General features: G+C 38.6%; 1 protein-coding gene across 1 annotated transcript in view; it reads left to right on the plus strand.

Annotated features, from left to right (window-relative positions):
• The first annotated feature begins 3,960 nt into the window (after window positions 1-3,960).
• plekho2 (pleckstrin homology domain containing O2) overlaps window positions 3,961-17,954 on the plus strand; it is a 19,778-nt gene continuing 5,784 nt past the window's right edge. The window contains exons 1-4 of the mRNA XM_088412178.1: window positions 3,961-4,064; window positions 5,228-5,287; window positions 7,274-7,423; window positions 15,590-15,712. Coding sequence (XP_088268304.1) covers window positions 4,056-4,064; window positions 5,228-5,287; window positions 7,274-7,423; window positions 15,590-15,712 — 342 coding nt within the window. The 5' untranslated portion in view covers window positions 3,961-4,055. The remainder of the gene's footprint in view (window positions 4,065-5,227; window positions 5,288-7,273; window positions 7,424-15,589; window positions 15,713-17,954) is intronic.

Here is a 17,954-nt window from a genome sequence, read left to right on the forward strand (position 1 = left end):
CCTCTACTTTAGTAAAGATAACAATTATGACAGCGGTGTTGTAATAAAAATTTGCACTGGTTAGATGAAGCACTGTGTAAGAGAAAACTCAGATACAAGTTTTATGATGCCCTCAGTGTTGAGATTACTTTTGTTGTCAGTGGTGCTATACAAATAAAACTGAATCGAATTGATGAATAACAGGTTGTTTCATCATGCACAATAGATTTGAAATTTAAAATTCAATTAAGATGGTTCATTTTAGGGGTTTATTGAAAGGGGGTCATTTTGGACCCTTAGGACAGAATGTTAAGAATTCACAAGGATTCATTTTTATTTTTATTTTTTTATCTTTTTTTTTTCTTCAATTTTTGTCAATAAGAAAGAGTTAATTGACCAGTTAGCCACTTTAGCAACCTGTGCTTATTTAGTCCTTTATACTTGGGTGAATAAAAACACAATCCTTTTATTCTCAGGGACATACAGTATGGGCAAACTGGACCTCAGGGGCTTGGTGTCCCTCTATATGGATGGGCCCAGTGTGAACTGGAAATTGTTTGATCTGCTTCTCCTCTCCCATGGGCAAGCGACAGTTGAGAGAGGCTTCTCCATTAACAAAGAATTGGAGTGTGACAACATTCAGGAGGACACCGTAGTCACACAAAGGCTGGTGTGTGACTACATAATTCAACATGGAGGTGTTACCCAGGTAAGAATGGCCCCAGGCTGGACTAGAAATACGCCGTTGACAATAGGGATGCTTTGTGATGCCACAAATCACTTTTGTGTCTAAAGCCCTACAGTAAGTATCGCTATCCCTGGTCTCGCCCCCTTCATTCGTTATGTTTACAGTCACAATTGTACCTTTTAATCTTTCCAATAACAAACAAAGTGTACCCACGGTACAGGCAGAGTGACAGACGGGCTTATTGTAAATTTACTAAAGGACAAGCCTATAGCTTTAAATGTCATCCTGACTCCTGGCACTTAAACCTTAAACCTAAACAATAGTCCTGTGTGTTTTTTGTAATATACATTGAATTTGTATGTAATCAATGAAAGGTCCTGCTTCACTTTAACTTTGTTCTCCCTGGTGTTTATTTTCTATATATAATGCGATTGGACAAGGAAGCAACATGTTAGATTCTGATGATGTACCAATTAACCAGCCCCATAGGAGTTGATCAACTGTCGTGATCTTTTTCTGACTTTAATTAGGTTCCACTAACTAAAGATCTGTTGGCGAGTGTAGCAGCAGCCTGGACCAGATACCATGTCCATCTTGAGGCGTAGAAGAAGAAGAAGGAGGCAGAAGCCAAGGCGCAAAAAGGAAGGGAGCAGAGGACCAACTTCAGGAGTTAAGAATGAAAAGGAGACGGCTGCAAGAGGTATCTGAGGGTCTGGTCAGGGATGCAGACAGGCTGGCAGAGGAGGCTGAGTGGAAGGCAGGGAGCAAGATGGTTGACCTTATCGCAAGCTCTAACCTCCTGAGAAGAGGACATAAATAAAAACTGGCAGAACTGGCCATCATTGATAACGAGTGCACAGCTCAGGCGTTGATTTCATTTTGTTGTTGGTCAAGTTAATGCTGGTTGTTGTGCTGCGTAGGGAAAAGTACATCATTTAATTTGCACGGTTACTGTGAACTATTAATTTTCAAATCAACGCACACTGTGAAATTCAAAAATTTAATTTTTCTTCTTTGCCGATATGGCTGTAAAACAGGCCGTCTTAAGTTTGTGTATAAACGGTCTTAAAAAGGTATTAAATAGTCTTAAATTGAACTTGAAGAGACGTGTAGGAACCTTGTAAAAAGTAAATTAAATGATTGAAAATGTCAAAAACATCTTTGGGCAGTAGGCGGGGGACACCCTGGTGTGGTTGCTCACCGATAGCAGGGCACACAGAGACAATCACACCTAAGGGCAACTTGGAGTGTCAATACAGTAATCTCTCGTTTATCGCGGGGGTTACGTTCCAAAAATAACACGTGCAAAGTGAAATCCGTGAAGTAGCCAGCTTTATTTTTTTATGATTTTAGAATGCAATACTGAATATAGAATAAAACCAAAAATCAAAACCTATTTTATAGTCCCAAATTTGTTTAAAACAATCATTTTAATATAGTAATACAAAGTTGGAAACATTGTCACTCGCGTATTTCAATCCCAGCTGTGCCTCTTCGTCTTTCGCCGAGAGAAGAACATTGTTATGGGTAGTTGTTGGCCCTCTTTCTTTTTCTGAGCAAGAAGATTTTTATAAACGGATATGCCCGGACATCGAATTAAAGTGAAGCCTGTCATATCATAACAATAAATTTCAATTTTTTTACAAAAGAAATCCAGGTAAAAGATTTCCAAAGCTGTGCATTTCTCTGTTGCTCTCGGTAGGTACACAGACGTGTGCGTTTGCTCTTGGCACGCCTACGCGTCACGTGATTGGCTCCCAGAGACCAAACTGTCAATCAATGTGCTTACTAGCACGTTTGTAACGTGTGTGCTGAGCTGAGCGCACACCGGCGGTTACAGGCGAGACACAGGAGAGACGAAAGCAAGCTTTTGAATCCTCTTGCCTTTTGTAATAAATTGACAAGTGAAAAACCAATACAGTTCAGCGTCAATATTTTATTCTTGGACAACAGTAAAGCCCCTGAGCCAATCAGGATTCAGAACACAATGCAATCTAAAAAATGTCCACACTGTAAAAAATCTGTGAAGCAGCGAAGCCGTGAAAGATGAACCGCGATATAGTGAGGGATCACTGTATACAATCAGAAAACAACATAAATAAAAAAATATAGACATGATTTATTTACCTTTGAGTGGCACTTGTTACGCCTATATTCCCTAGTAAGGGTAGCTTAGGCTAGGCTACCTTCGTATTTCTTGAATATCTCCAGCTTCGTTTCCATATAAATCATCTTCCTACTTCGCTCTTTAACATCACTAGCAATCTTGGGACCCATCGCTAACCCTTTCAAGTTTGAATTAAGCAGTAAAATGCACATAAATAGGGTTTTGTAACCGCACGATAGAACAAAGCTTTACCATTCCGCCATTTTGAAATGAATGAGGCCGACCAATAGCAGACCGGCATCTCCGTCATGAGATGGCAACAGAAAATAAGTGCAATAACCTGAAAACGCCTGCAGGTCAGACGTGAGATATTGTCTCTCCATCGTGTCTCATCTCTGAATTGGAGAGTGCACTCCTCCCATCTCCGACTGAGGACTATGGTGTTAGATTTGGAAGTGCTAAACTTCTTCCCAATCGCTTCACATTCGACTGCGAGCCAGGTTGGAGGTGGGGCTTGCTTGTGAGCCCCTGTTGGTCGGGCCTGCACCACGACCCAAAAATGTAACATGGGTGTCCCTTCCTATGGTCTTACCATCTGATCTAAATACGTTGATTTAAGATTCATCAGATCAGTTAATTACAAAACTTACTCTCAAATTTTTAATCTCTACACAACACAATGTGTAATAGCTCGTATTTTATTTCTGTTTTTTTTGCACTAAACTGCATCACTAGTGACAGTGGACATCTGTATAAAATTTGACAAATTAAAAGAATTGCTATAATGCAATGTAGCATTAAGTTGCTACATGTTGCTATTTATTTGCTCTTAAGGTGAAAAGAAAAACTTACTGTTCCAATGAAAAGCATTAGATTAGATTTGCTGATGCCTGCAAAACTCTGTTATAATCTAAGTCATTCCCTGAAATGGCTACACATACTCTAAAAATTTGAGTGTTGAATTTGAACAAGAACACCTCAAATATTGCTTTCAGAAAAGGTTCTACCTGACAGATAGGATTCAATATTGTCTACACAGGAAGCTAAACTTGCATTTTTGTGTGTGTGTGTGTGTGGGGGGGGGGGGGGGGGTTTCAGTAAAAGCGGAAAAGGCGCTCTTCGTGGTTTTATAAAAGGACACAGTTCTGTATTTTTTTCATTTAGAGGAAGTGTTAGCAATGTTACCATCAAGGAAGAGCAGCATTCTCAGTAAAAACAGACGATTAAACATCGAGTGATTTCAGGCCAATTGCGATTCACATAACGGATTGTGCTCTTATCATGGAAAATGTAAGTTATGTTATTGTTCAGTTTTTTAATGGACATTTAAAGAGTGGATGCTATGGTGTTTAGGGATAAGAAATTATTATTTTCCCAAAGATGGGATACCTTACAAAGAGCACATTCAATGTTGAAGTTGTGAATGATGTTAGTTTTGTTGTTGCTGTATTTTGTTTACATCCAACCACATTTAAGTCCTTTGCAATTTGTTGGTTCAGCTATGGTTAAAAATTTAGAAATGTATGATTGCCTGAATTGGGCAGTCAGGAAAAGAATTCTGATATTGTACTCAGTGTAGTTCATTCTTTGGAGGGGAAACAAATATAATGAATGTAATTGTGAGCAGCATAATGCAATGAAAGCATTAAAAAAAAAAAAAGATCTGATTGAGCTAAATATAGAGAAGGGATCAACCATCAGTTGACTTGGTCGTTAATGTGTAGTTGTGGGAGATATTTGTCAGCTATTCTAATAAAGGTTGTTAAAAGGAAATGTACCATATACAGATATCTACTTGGATACATTGAGCCAGCGACTGTAGACGTGCATCTCCTGTGGGCACATTCTGAGGAAGGTCATTAAGCAGAGAAAGGAAGTCAAGTACCTTGAAAAATTGTCCTAAAGCCTTTCTCTTTGGTGTGACAGGTATTTAAACAAAAACCGAGATACAATTAGAACAATGAAATTGGGTCAAAGAGTGATTAAATAAATAAATCAATCAATCATTTTGATATCTACGTCATTAAGAGTGGTCATTTGATTCCCTGGCACTAATACTTTGTATTATGACCCCGCCCCAAAAAACTTTAATTTTGTTGTATTTGAGGCATTCTGAGGCAGACTTGCTGGTGTGTATTGGATCATTATCCTGCTGCATGATCAAAGAGTGTGTAAGTTTCAAGGCGCAAACTGATGGCTGGAAAATGTCCTTCAGGATATTCGAGTAGACATCCATCCATCCATTTTCTAGAGCCGCTTATCCTCACAAGGGAGGCTTGCTGGTACCTATCCCAGCTGGCTTCGGGTAGTAGGCAGGGGACACCCTGAACTGGTTGCCAGAAAATTGCAGGGCACACAGAGATGGACAACCTTTTGCGCACCCAATCACACCTAAGGACAATTTTGTATGTCCATTTCACCTGCCATGTACTTTTTCTTTTTCTTGTGAGAAGAAGTCGGAGTGCCCGGAAAGAGTCCACGGGGGCTCGGGGAGAACATGCAAACTCTTTCTGGTAAACAGTAGAAATATTTTTGTTGTCAATAATATCAAGTTGTCTTGGTCTACTGGAGATAGTCGGTGTTGGGCAAGTTACTTCAAAACTGAAACGAATTTTTTATTACTTATTACTGACATTTCAAAATAATTGGTTACATTACAATATTACTGTATTTGAAATGTAAGGCATTACACTAATATTGCATTACTTTTATATTACTCTCACCAACATGACTGGAAATATGGATTTGTCATTCTAAATGTAGTTCATTACACTCATTACACATCAAGTGGAAGGCCTAAATACAGTACAAATCAATTAATTTATATTGTATTAATCTTGTAAACATTTAAAGACAAGACACAATTTTTTTTTTTTTGTATTTTAATCCCTTTATTACTTAGCTTGCAGCACTGTTTATTCTTTAGGCAGAAACTGCATTTCACAATTTCAAACCCTAACCTGTTAATCAAATTCAAGTTCAGTCAGCTAGGTTAGGGACAGACGTTTCAAAACTAGATGGTTTCGGCGGGGCTTACATTAGCAGCTACTTTTTAACATACGATTTAACATGAGTTTGTGCATAGTATGCTTCATCTTGATACAAATTGGTAGTCTATTTGTAGACCATTATCAATCGCAATTGTAAAGTGAAAATTAGCGTTAGCTTACCTTGCCATTATTGGTAGTTGCGACAAGGATCTTGCTGACGAGGTTTCAAAATACAGTGGACCCTCGGGTTACAGAGTCCCTGTCTTACATTTTTTTCATGTTGTGATGTGGAATACTAAGTTTTTTCGTCCCCTCTTTACGCTATTTTGCCCGCTTTGCGACAAAAACTGTCATGACCCTAGGGGGTTGGCTGTAAAGAATTCATCCGGTCAGTTTCAAAACTTTGCATCTTTCATGTAAAGATGTTGTCGATAAAAGGTCATTGAATTGTTTTTATTTTACTGAACTTATTTTGCTGTGGTAATGCCCACGAAGTAAAATTATTCTGTTTTTGAGGGTCAACGGCTAGAACCCCTTACAACTATTTAGTGAAGCATTTGCAGATCTATATTTATTCTAGGATATTGCAACGCATATGCAAAAGCCTGAGACCTACAAAACTGTTTTTTGTAGCCATATCCTAAACAAAACAGGAATTTCAACATTTTATTGGTACCAGTTTTGGTTCTGATATCAAGGCCTTCTTTTTTTTTTTTCTTTGTAATACACTCCATGAGAAATTTTGTCAGATATTCTTCAGTCATTGGCTGGCTCATCTAAAGATATTTAAGATGAGTACTTGTTGAAAGGTTTTTTTTCGTTGCATATTCTTGACCAGGTGATGCACTGTTTTCAAAGAAAATTCATGTTGTTTTGTGGGCCTAAATCTTAGCGAAATTTTCACAAACTTTGTACTCACATCAGGCCTGGCAAAACCTTTTACATTTTACAGTGTTATTGTCTTATGTGGCAGTAGTCTAGAGTGCCAGTTTTCAATGTGTGTTCAAGTGCCCAAACGTAGGCACGGTGGCGAGTCCCCTTTTATAGCTTCTAGCAGTTCATGTTACGCATTATTGTTTTTATGTAATATGTTCTGTAGAGAGTTCTGTTATAGCTGCAGCTGTTGTAGTGATTTATCAAAAAAGGTGTACTGTACCGTTTATATTCCTCAGATGTCACGACCCGCTACTTGTGTAGACTCATGTTGCACAAATGTGCAACTACTCTGCTGTAGATTTTCATACATTCCCAACTCGACCACTGATTGGATTAAAATTAAATCTGACTGTCCCAGCCAATCATCACCACTTTACATGGTGTCAAATGCAACTTCAAGAACAAGAACAGAACAGAACTGCCTTGGTTTAGAGCGCCTACTGGTGTGAAAACAGTTTGAGCTATTTAAGTAAAGCACCATTTTTTTTGGCAGTAACGATTACAGCATTAACATGATGGCAAAAATGAAACATTTCTACATATATGTAATGTTGAGCACTTTTATCTTTGAAGGCCACACATGAGGAACAAGCTCAGTGCGACAACCCCAATTTCCTTGGTAAGTCCGGGTGGGTTAAAAAGGCCCCTTGCAGACTGCTGGCAAGCTATAAAGACAGCTACATCCATGTGGACAAGACTGCTATTGTGATATATGATAATAAGGTATGTTATAATTCCTTCAGTAAGCAATGGGCCAACAGTGGCAGCTGGTAGAGTTTTCTTTTTGGCGACCTCTCACTCTCGCTCGCTCTCTTTCTCTGGCACTCTCTGGCTCGAACGGTTTTGTGTGATCCACGCGGATCAAAGATGATCTGTTCTTCCATCGAATCGATATACAAAATCGATATATCAAATATGATCTGTTCTTCCATCGAATCGATAAAATTGAAAAAAACAAAACACTTATTTGCCCAGGCAAAACTGATATTTCACTTATGGTCTTTTGCAGAGGTGGGCGACTTTTTTGCTCGTCCAACATTCATCAGCGCCCCGCCCCCTTTCCATTATTGTCGGTCCGTCATTTTTTCAAGCCAGACAAAATTGTTATCGTTGTTCAGTCAGTCCATCGGTGTAATTTTGCCCAAACTTTCACTCGAGGCCGACATTTTATTTTATTTTTTTCTGGTCTGTCATTCATCAGGCGTGGGTCTACTTCTCTCCGCACTCAAATTCTTTTTTCTGTTTAAGTACTTACACTTAAAGTTATCACCATCTATGTGGTTCTATAGTACCCTGCATTTGAAACATAACATATACCATATTTCCCACACTATAAAGCGCACCGGATTATAAGGCGCACCCTCAATTAATGACATATTTTAAAACTTTTTCAATCACAAAGTAATACTCAAATTAATAACGATAATAACTCAAATAATAACTCTAAACTCTCACTAGCATCATAACTCAATGTCAATAAGACCGACCTTGTTCAACTGTAAACACATAAAAGAAACAGGTAAAGTTTACTTTATCAGATCATTCCCTATGTACGAATCCCATCCTCAATATTGATCCATACAGAAGGTTCACCTGATCATATGGGGCACCATCATCTTATTATTACTTCAAGGCTTTCAGGTGCGTCCTACAGTTTGGAATGTGCATAAGTTCGCTTAAGGGATATCCACCTCTGTTGTGAAAGAAAGTTATTACTATTGTTCCTCAATTGAACAACTGAAGAAGATGAGAGCGCATTTAGCAACTATTTCCATAGGTAAACATTATTTTGTTGAGCGTGCCTCTCTATCAATAAGTGTCAGTTCTCATTTATAACCTCCAGGCCTACAACTATAAAAGACGGTTTATTTACCAAATGTCTAAATTCGTCTAAATTGTATCTGTCACATACACTTCAAGTAAAGTATTGCTGAAGTTGAATTGACAAAAACCTGTGTAATTAGGGAATTAAATAACTTCGATCTTGCATTTCCTGGCCAAGAGCCAATCAGAGAAAATGATGCAAATTTACCCTGCATTCATTGGTTACTTGAAAGAGTGACCACCATGCAGGATAAACACATCCCAGAATGCTCTTATCAACAAGAAACATGAAAAAAGAACTAAGAATGGGAGCAACAACAACTAAATGTCTGGTAAAGTCAACCATGTTCTTCTGTGAATGCATGTAGTCAATTGAACACACCCAGTTTATTCACTCAACTGACCATAATTCTCCACTGTTAGGTGGTACTGTAATTTAACTATTATGAAATTGTCTGCAGATTGTAATGTAAGGTTCCAGAAATTCAATGATCCCTCACTCTATCTCACGGCTTCGCTACTTCATGGATTTTTTTACAGTTTGGATGTTTTTACAGTGCCTAGTGCTCTAAATCCTGATTGGCTCAGGGGCTTTACTGTTGTCTAAAAATAAAATACTGACACTGTACTGTATTGGCATTGGTTTTTAACTTGAGAATTTATTACAAAAGGCAAGAGGATCCAAAAGCTTGCTTTCTTCTCTCCTGTAACCGCCGTGTGCGAACGTGCCAGTAAGCACATTGATTGACAGCTTGGTCTCTGGGACCCAAACACGTGACTCGTAGGCGTGCCGAGAGCAAAGGCACACACTAATGTAGGCACGCAGACAGCAACTGAGAAATGCACAGCTTTGGAAATCTGACTTTTACGTAGATTTCTTTTGTAATAAATTGAAATTTCCAGTGTATTGTTATGATATAAGAGGCTTCACTTTAATTCGATGTCCGGGCATATCCGTTTATAAAAATCTTCTCGCTCAGAAAAAGAAAGCGCCAACAACTACTCATAACAACGTTCTTTTCTCGGAGAAAGACGAAGAGGCACAGCTGTGAAATACGCGAGTGACAATGTTTCCATCCTTGTATTACTATATTAAAATTATTGTTTTAAACAAATTTTTGCCTTTAAAATATATCGTATATTGCATTGTAAAATATTACAAAAAATAAAGCTGACTACTTGACGGATTTCACTTTGCGCATGTTATTTTTGGAACGTAACCATCAAAGCCAGTGGAGTTATATTTCAGTAAGTCAAAAGGAGCGTGGGGGGCTGACAGACATGACATAATGTCTATCCCAACGATAACAAAGACGGGTGAAAATTTCAACTCAGATGATTTTAATCTGCCTTTTTTTTTACCATTTGCGTCATTCGTCGGTCCATCGGCAAAATGGATTATTGGTGAACAGTCTCTCAATGCTGACGAGGTACCCACCTCTGCTCTTTTGCTTATATAGTGCTTTTCTATATTATTGACTCAAAGCGCTTTACACTAATGACTCATTTTCCTACTGATGACGCAGAATCAGGACAAACTAGGCATTCTTTGTCTTGCTCAAAGACACTGACAAAGTCCCAATGACCGGGTAAAGAACCCACTCCCAGATTCTGAGTATGGCATTGCTTGGATATCTGTAAGACTTTATATGAGGTATACATGGCAAATGATGGAGAAGTGCACTAGTTATCTCATTTAAACGCATTTTGTATAAATCAAGTATTTGCTCAAGGTGTGTTAAAAAGATGAATGTAAGACATGCTCGTGATATTAAAGACGGCTGCCTGCCGGCATTGGTAGAACCAGAGTTCTTCTCCATAAAGTGGAAGTTCCCGATCGTTACTGGGAGATAAGTAACTTGCCTCAAAGATAAATTCTTGTTTAAGTGGTAAACTATTCCTCATTTAGGTTGTGAACTATTCCTTTGTTTACATTGCAATCCTCACCCTCCTTGATAAAGAACTAAAAGGCACAAGAGGAGAGGTTCTATTCAGAATTGATTAGACTGAGCTAGCCTGCTTTCTTCTGCAGAAGATCAAGATTCAAGGTGCACTCTATTATTATTACAAGTACAGGGAAACAGAATAGACTTAACAGGCTTGAGCCGTCCGTGAAACATCGAAAAACATTTCGGGCATGTACAAATAACCATTCACACTAACGTTCACCACTAAGGGCAATTTGGAGTGTCCAATATACCTAACATGTATGGTTTTTTGGAATGTGGGAGGAGACCAGAGTGCCTGGAGAAGACCCACGTGAGCATGGGGAGAACATGCATACTCCAGACAGGAAGACTGGGACAAGCTGGAATTGAACATGCACACCACTCCGCGACCGTGGTGCTGACACTATCAATATTTTGAGTAATAACAACTGCTAAAAACCACTTTAGCGTAGGGCCGCACAATTAATCAAATTCTAATCGCAGTTTTGGCTGCCACAAATAATTAAGCTGATCCTTAGTGATATTAACATTTAAAAAGCACTACACTACACGTCAATCCTACCACCAGGAGGCAATGATTCCCACATGTTTGAATGACAAACGCCTCTGCTTTTCTCAACGTGTTATATTATTTACCAGTGTGAATTGGGATTGAGTTTCTCACAGGATTCCTAATATATACAGTGCTAGCTGTCAACTGAGACCCATTTTGAAAAATTCGAATACGTTTGGTTTGAAATGACCGAAAATGACATTTTACTGCTAATTGATTAAAATGTCCTTAAAAGTAAATAATCTGCTTGATTCTAAGTAGGCTTCATTTTTTTCATTGATTTGCACTCAGCAAGTAAGTTAGCTTTGTTATTATTTGTAAGAATCAAGCCTTGAAGCCTTGAATTTATACTGCTTGTTTAAAAAAGGGCAATAAATAGACATGTTTGACCAAACATGATGAATAATCGTGATTAATAATCATTATTTCAATATTGACCAAAATAATAGTGATTATCATTATGGCTATAATCGTGCAGCCCTACTTTAGCAAAAGTTTTTTTTTTTTTTTTTTTTTTTTTACGAAACCCACCGCTGGTTTAGCCATGTCGTCCATGTACTCCAGACTCTCCAACAAGAGCCCCTTTCCAGTTCAACCCAAAAAGTCTCATGCTGTCGGCAACCACAAGGGAAGCCCGGCATTGTTATGGCTGACAATCAACAACATGGACTCGCTGTGGGAGATGTAGACTAGTCAGCTCTTAGTTTAGAGAAAAGACACCCTGACCCTTATTGGTGCCGTGAAGAAGAAAAGAAGAACCCGGGCTCTTAAAGAGGCTAATAACAACACACTAAGTCACAAAAATGCATTTCTTCTGCAATCTCCAGTAATCTTCGGCGACTAGCGTCATTTCCATAATGGTCAAGTTGCTCTTTTCTCCATGATACAAGTGCTTTACAAGGAGTGTTTTAATGTGACTATTTGCATGAGTGTCATGTAATATTCATGAAATATTCATAAAGCAGGCCTTCAAAAATGTATTGACCAGAACTGGGTAGTCATTTCATCGTTGACATATGCCCATGTTTCGGCACCACGCCCCACGATGGACCGATATACAGTAATGATGGCTTTACTCAGGTCAGGTATTGACTGTGTTTTCATATCATTCTAAGATGCTGCCCAAGCCACCGTTAAAGCAACAGTAAATGAGCCACATGCAAGCAGTGAGTATGACCGCACTATGACGTCTCCACTCCGCTAGCTGAATAAAAGACTCAATAGGTCATCTCATTGTGCAAAATTTACAGCAGGGCACAGCACTGAATTTCAAAGAATAACGCTAGACCGCAGCCTTTATGCGTCATTTAATCTCGACGGGTCTGGTCTTCATTCCATTCGAGCAAAACATCTTTGGTGCCCTGAGCATCTGGCTTGTACATTTACGGTCCAACATACTGTACATCATGCCAACAAACCCCTTTCCCTCCAACTCTTCAAACACCTAACCTTAACCCTCCCCTCAGACACATTTGAAATGTCACTTTCTCAGTCTATTTTTGACTGGCTTCTTAGAAATTCCTTTCAACTTCGCCAGTGTTTTCCTGTAATTACGTCACATATCTGGGTTTATTGCGCACCAGGCTGTTACTTGGGGACAATGATTGTTTTGTCAAATGTATGAATATTTGTTAAACATTTGGCATTTTCTAAAATAAACTCTTATAAGCACTGTAAATAAAAGACGTACAATAATGGTGCTAGCGATTTCCTTTGCTGTCTGCTCTCACAACTAATATTTTACCTGAGCTCTTGACTCATTTGACAGAATTTTCTCGACAAGAATAGTAGGTAGGTAGGTCAATGTGGCATGTGCATGTTTTTTTTTTTTCAGGCATACAATATGGTCCCCGTTGGGCATGGCCTGAGCCTTCATTTTTTCTTCCACCTCTTATCCATCGGGTTTTTCCTTTTTCATCTAAGATCTCAGGAAGTTTCTTTACAAGTACCAATATTCCTTTATGTCCTGCGTCTCTTTGTTGGTTATTGTTTTGGTAAGTTTCTTGGACGGTTTGAGCTTGTTAAGTGAAATTTGAAGGTTGCCTCATGAATTAGTTGCCAGCTAAAGTGCTTGAATGTTACGTATCAGCTGGCAAGAGCAGTCAGAGTACTTTTCAAAGGGCAGTTAAATTAAATAGATGTAAATATAGACGTAAATAGATTGAACCCTTTGGTGCTGATGGCCGTCAAAGCAATCAGAGTACTTTTCAAAAGGCAGTTAAATAGATGTAAATATAGACATAAATAGATTGAACCCTTTGGTGCTGATGGCCGTCAGAGCAGTCAGAGTACTTTTCAAAAGGCAGTTAAATAGATGTAAATATAGACGTAAATAGACTGAATACTTTGGTGCTGAAGGCCCGACACAGTTTCCGTTCCTGCTTACCACTTTTGAACAAACGAGGGAGCCCCTGGAGCGTTGCTCTCCAGCATACTCACGAAGGACTCCCAAAAGGGTGGGTTCTCTGAGCTGCTGTTTGGTGCGTAAGCACAAACAACATTCAGGACTCGTCCCCCCATCTGAAGGCGGAGGCTTCCCTCTCGTCCACGAGGGTCAAATACTTATTGCGGGGGGGGGGGGCAATAAATATGCTCACAGCTGCTCTGCACCTCTCACCGCGGGCAACTCCAGAGCGGAAGAGAGTCCAAGCCCTTTCAAGAGGACTGGTACCAGAGCCCAAGCTGTGTGCGGACCCAAGTCCGACTATATGTAGTCGGAACTTCTTGGCCTCACGCACAAGCTCAAGCGCCTTGCCTGCCAGAGAGGTGACATTCCATGTGCCAAGCGCTAGCTTCTATAGCCGGAGGTTGGTGCTGCAAGGTCCCCGCCCTTGGTTGCCGCCCAGCTCTTTATGCACCGACCCCTTTGGCCCCTCCCACAGGTGGTTAGCCCATATGAGGGGGAACCACGTTGTCGCTGCGGGCTTTGCCCGGCCGGGCCCCATGGGTTTAGGCCCGGCACTCACTACCAAGCCCCACTTCGAGGCCTGGCTCCAGAGATTGAGTGACTCTCATCAGAACAAGGGATCCAACATGTTTTCTCATCACAAGGGGTCTGTAAGCCGTGCTTAGTCTGGAACCTCACCTAGGACCCGTTTGTCACTAGTTTGACACTACCAACTATGCCCCCAACAACTTAGCTCCGAGCATCACAGGAGCATGAACCCTCCTCCCCCCACCACATTAATATGACGACGAGAAGGAGAGAAGTGTTCCTTTCAGAGAAAAAAAAAATAATGTTTTTCTCAAAATTCATTTTGATTTTCACTTAACACATCATGATTTGCAATAAAAATATCAAGCCCATGAGAAAAGTGTCTCTCTAGAATTTGATAGTGGTAATAGTAATATAGGTATGTAATTTGTGAATACTTTTTTCTCTCCACTCTTATGAATGGAAATAACTGCTTTTTAAATTTTCGATAATACCAGTTTTAAAGGACAAGTTGCAAATAAATGTAAAAGATTTCACTATGTAATTTACTTTTTAATAATGTTATTTTATTATTATTATTATTATTATTATTATATTACATGCATTGGTTATAGCTTTTATTTTCTCAATTAAAAATTGTTATTTCTTTATATGATATTCTGAATAGTTATTTTTTTTAGAGTCAGTGTTTATAATATGATTAAGTATTTTCCATGTTTCTCTCTTAGAGTACCTGGTAATATGGTGCTTTGCTTGTTCTTATAATATTAACTCATTTATTTTCAGCATCTTTTGTTCTCAAATCCAAGAAATGTTATTATAACTTTATTTTTTATTTCTTTTTACTTGCATTCTTAATACCCTGTGTCTTCCATGGATTATTTAAACTCGGATGTTGTTTGTTCACTCTTGTTATTGGACAGTGTTTATCATACAGTGAAGTTAGCAAGATTGGGGTGTACATTTGTGGATATCTCTGAACATTTTTTTTCTCTGTTCCATCTATAAGGTGGTAAAGGCATGTGGTGTTATTTACCTTATTTCTAGTGTATACCTTTTATTTTACTTTTCTGTCAAAATAATTTTGAATACCTTCAAAGATAGGCAGGTGATCACTTGTATCATTTATAAGAAGTCCACTTTGTATTTTATATATGTTTTGTAAATATGTTTGTTATCTATTTCTTTGGCTTTATCTACTGTTATTCTCCTTGTATTTTGGATTAATGGAAAAAGACTGATACTATGCATGATATTGTTGAAATCCATTGTTTTTTAATTTGCCATTTGGATTTAGTACATTTACAATTAGATCACCACAGAATAACCACTGAAGATCCATTTGTTCTATATCGACAGTTTTATATATGTCTATATCTATATTACAAATACATTAGCTGATTTCTTAATATTTATTTCATTAGTTAAACATTCTATTATGTTTGGAATTGAACATAAAGCACAGTACCACGTCCTCTCTTGTTCTTTCTGTTTATTGTGAAAACTTCATATCCATCGAGTTCGATGTTGCTTATATTGTCATCGTCAAGCCAAGTTTCAGACATTGCAATTCTTTAGATTTTATTTCATTTTCTTAAATATTCTAAAATAAATCTTTTGTTTTTTAGGACCTCAAGAACTGCATTGAAAGCCTTGATCTACAAAACTATGATAAATGCCATGAATTAAAAAGTCTGTTTGTGAGGAAACACAGACTGATCCTTATTCGATCGCCCAAGTCTGGAAATAAGGTAAGCTGAAAGGTTATTTGTGAATTGAATATTCACATACAATTACAAGTGCAAACAGCAATGAAGGGCCTCTTTTGGGTACTGGCACATTGCTAACAGATTTCTTCTCACAATATGTAATGTCTTAGTCTATATTAAGGCTGTCCATGTCCATTTTATCATTTATCATTGACAGCTATTGTTTAAACGATGACGGTTCAACGAAATCTTTCTAATAGCCGTTTTGCCGGCCATCGGGAGTACTCTGACAAATGGTTTATCACCTTCCAAATATTCCAAATTGAAAACACGTCCTAGGTACCACATATTCCAAGGCATCACAGACAGCTGGGTAAATGCTCCCCCAAAAGGTTTGGATATAAATGCATTCCCAGGACATATGAGTGTGAGTTGGTCTGTTACCTTTTAATGTTAGGTGTAACAAAATAACATATTAAATATTTCCAATTGATTTGTTTCCATTTTGGAGATTGGAATGATGAATTTTGTATTTGCCACATGTCGTACCACACCCCCTCAGGGATCACCCAATCCAGCTCTCTTTCCCAATTAGAGTGATATTATCAGCTGTATTGTGCTATTAGGGGCTGTTGGGGAGTCTGGTGGCAAATAAGAAGAAAGAGTTTTACCCGTTTGATACTCCTCTACTTCTGGACTCATGGGAGCAGAGTGAACAGTCCATGTTGGGGGTGGGTGGCCTCCCGGGTGATGCGGGGAGGCCCAACAGCTGGCCCTGGAATCGCAATCGTTAACATGCTCTGTTAGCTGAATTTTGTCGATTCCAATTAGTTCCGAAATCAACTTTTTTCCTCTTGTTTTTCTTGGACGATATAAAGTGCCCCATAAATATTTGTCCGCTTCATTGGTAGTTACATTTGCTTTGGATCATCGTTTAAACCTTTTGATCGACAGCTTTCCAACCACACAACCGTCTCCTCACAAGCCGAAACTGGAGGTCGTAAATTGATTTTTTTAATTTTATTTTTAAAATAGTATTTTTAAAAAATACAAAAAATACACTCCGAAGCAATACATTTCATAATACACAATCAAGTGAATAGATCAAATTCAACCACTGTCCTTTCTTATCTGCAAACCACATTTGAACTGGATCAAAAATGTGACCTTTACAAAGATGTTTTGTTTGTAGTAGTGCTGTTTTTAAAGGTTTTCATTTGATAATATTTAGTATTGTGGGTCTAAGTCCAAGTGATCTAGTACGAGCAACGAGACAAATAGCTTCTAAAATACCCTCTAACCTATGATGAGTCATACTGACAGCCGATTCCAATAATCTGAACTTTATCCAATAAAATGAACCCAAAAGAAAAGAAACCGCTCTAATATGATGCAGTCCAGCATCACACATTTGCAATGGTTTTCAATATATGAGAATTGACAAGAACATTGTAATGATTGTAAGAACGAACATCCTTTGGAGGAGCAATTTCCATCCTTTCAAGACTGAACTAAAAACAATGTGTATGTTCTGTCCTCCCAAGATGTTAAGGTGGTTTTCGTCAAGGTAGACAGACAGCGAACAGCAAAATGAGGGCAACTTCTTTAATAGTTGTGTCGTTCTCACTCATTTTTATTTTGTAAAACTGCAAAGAATATATACCAAACGTAAGTATACATATGCGAAAATCACATCTTACCAAATGTAGACAATGTAGACAACTGTGAAGATTAAATCAAACATACAACCACAAATAATGTTCTCTTCAATATGAAATGCTAATAGGCTAACGCGAAAATGCTAACAAGCCAACACATTCAAAGGCAGCACCGTTTAACATGCTAATATAAACTAACATTAGCCAGCTTATTATCTATAATGACACGAATGACCAACCATGGGCATATTAGGGTAAATAATATTCCACTAAAGAAAACGACTCACAGACACTCGTGGGCCAGCTCTCGTAAGGACGGACAACAAACGTGAGGCATCGACATAACTGCTCCCAACTGGAACACCTCCCCCTCCCTTTCAGAAATGCACTCTCAACTGCGGCCAGAGGCGGCGCCAAAAAACGAAAACCAAGGCACAAGTCTAACTGTTTTAACTGCTCCAGAACAGTGTACTGTATATAGAGGATCACATAAATAACAACCTTCAACACAAGGCTGAAGCAAAACGGAACTCTGAAGTCAGTTAGAAATGGAGTCATCTCCTAATCGATATCTTCAAGGTGCGGATTGATTTTTACGTTAACTGATTGGTTTGATTAAACCCTGC

Source organism: Hippichthys cyanospilos, chromosome 4 (genome assembly GCF_059441005.1).
Source record: "Hippichthys cyanospilos isolate Australia breed blue-spotted pipefish chromosome 4, RoL_Hcya_1.0, whole genome shotgun sequence".
Lineage (NCBI taxonomy): Eukaryota > Metazoa > Chordata > Actinopteri > Syngnathiformes > Syngnathidae > Hippichthys > Hippichthys cyanospilos.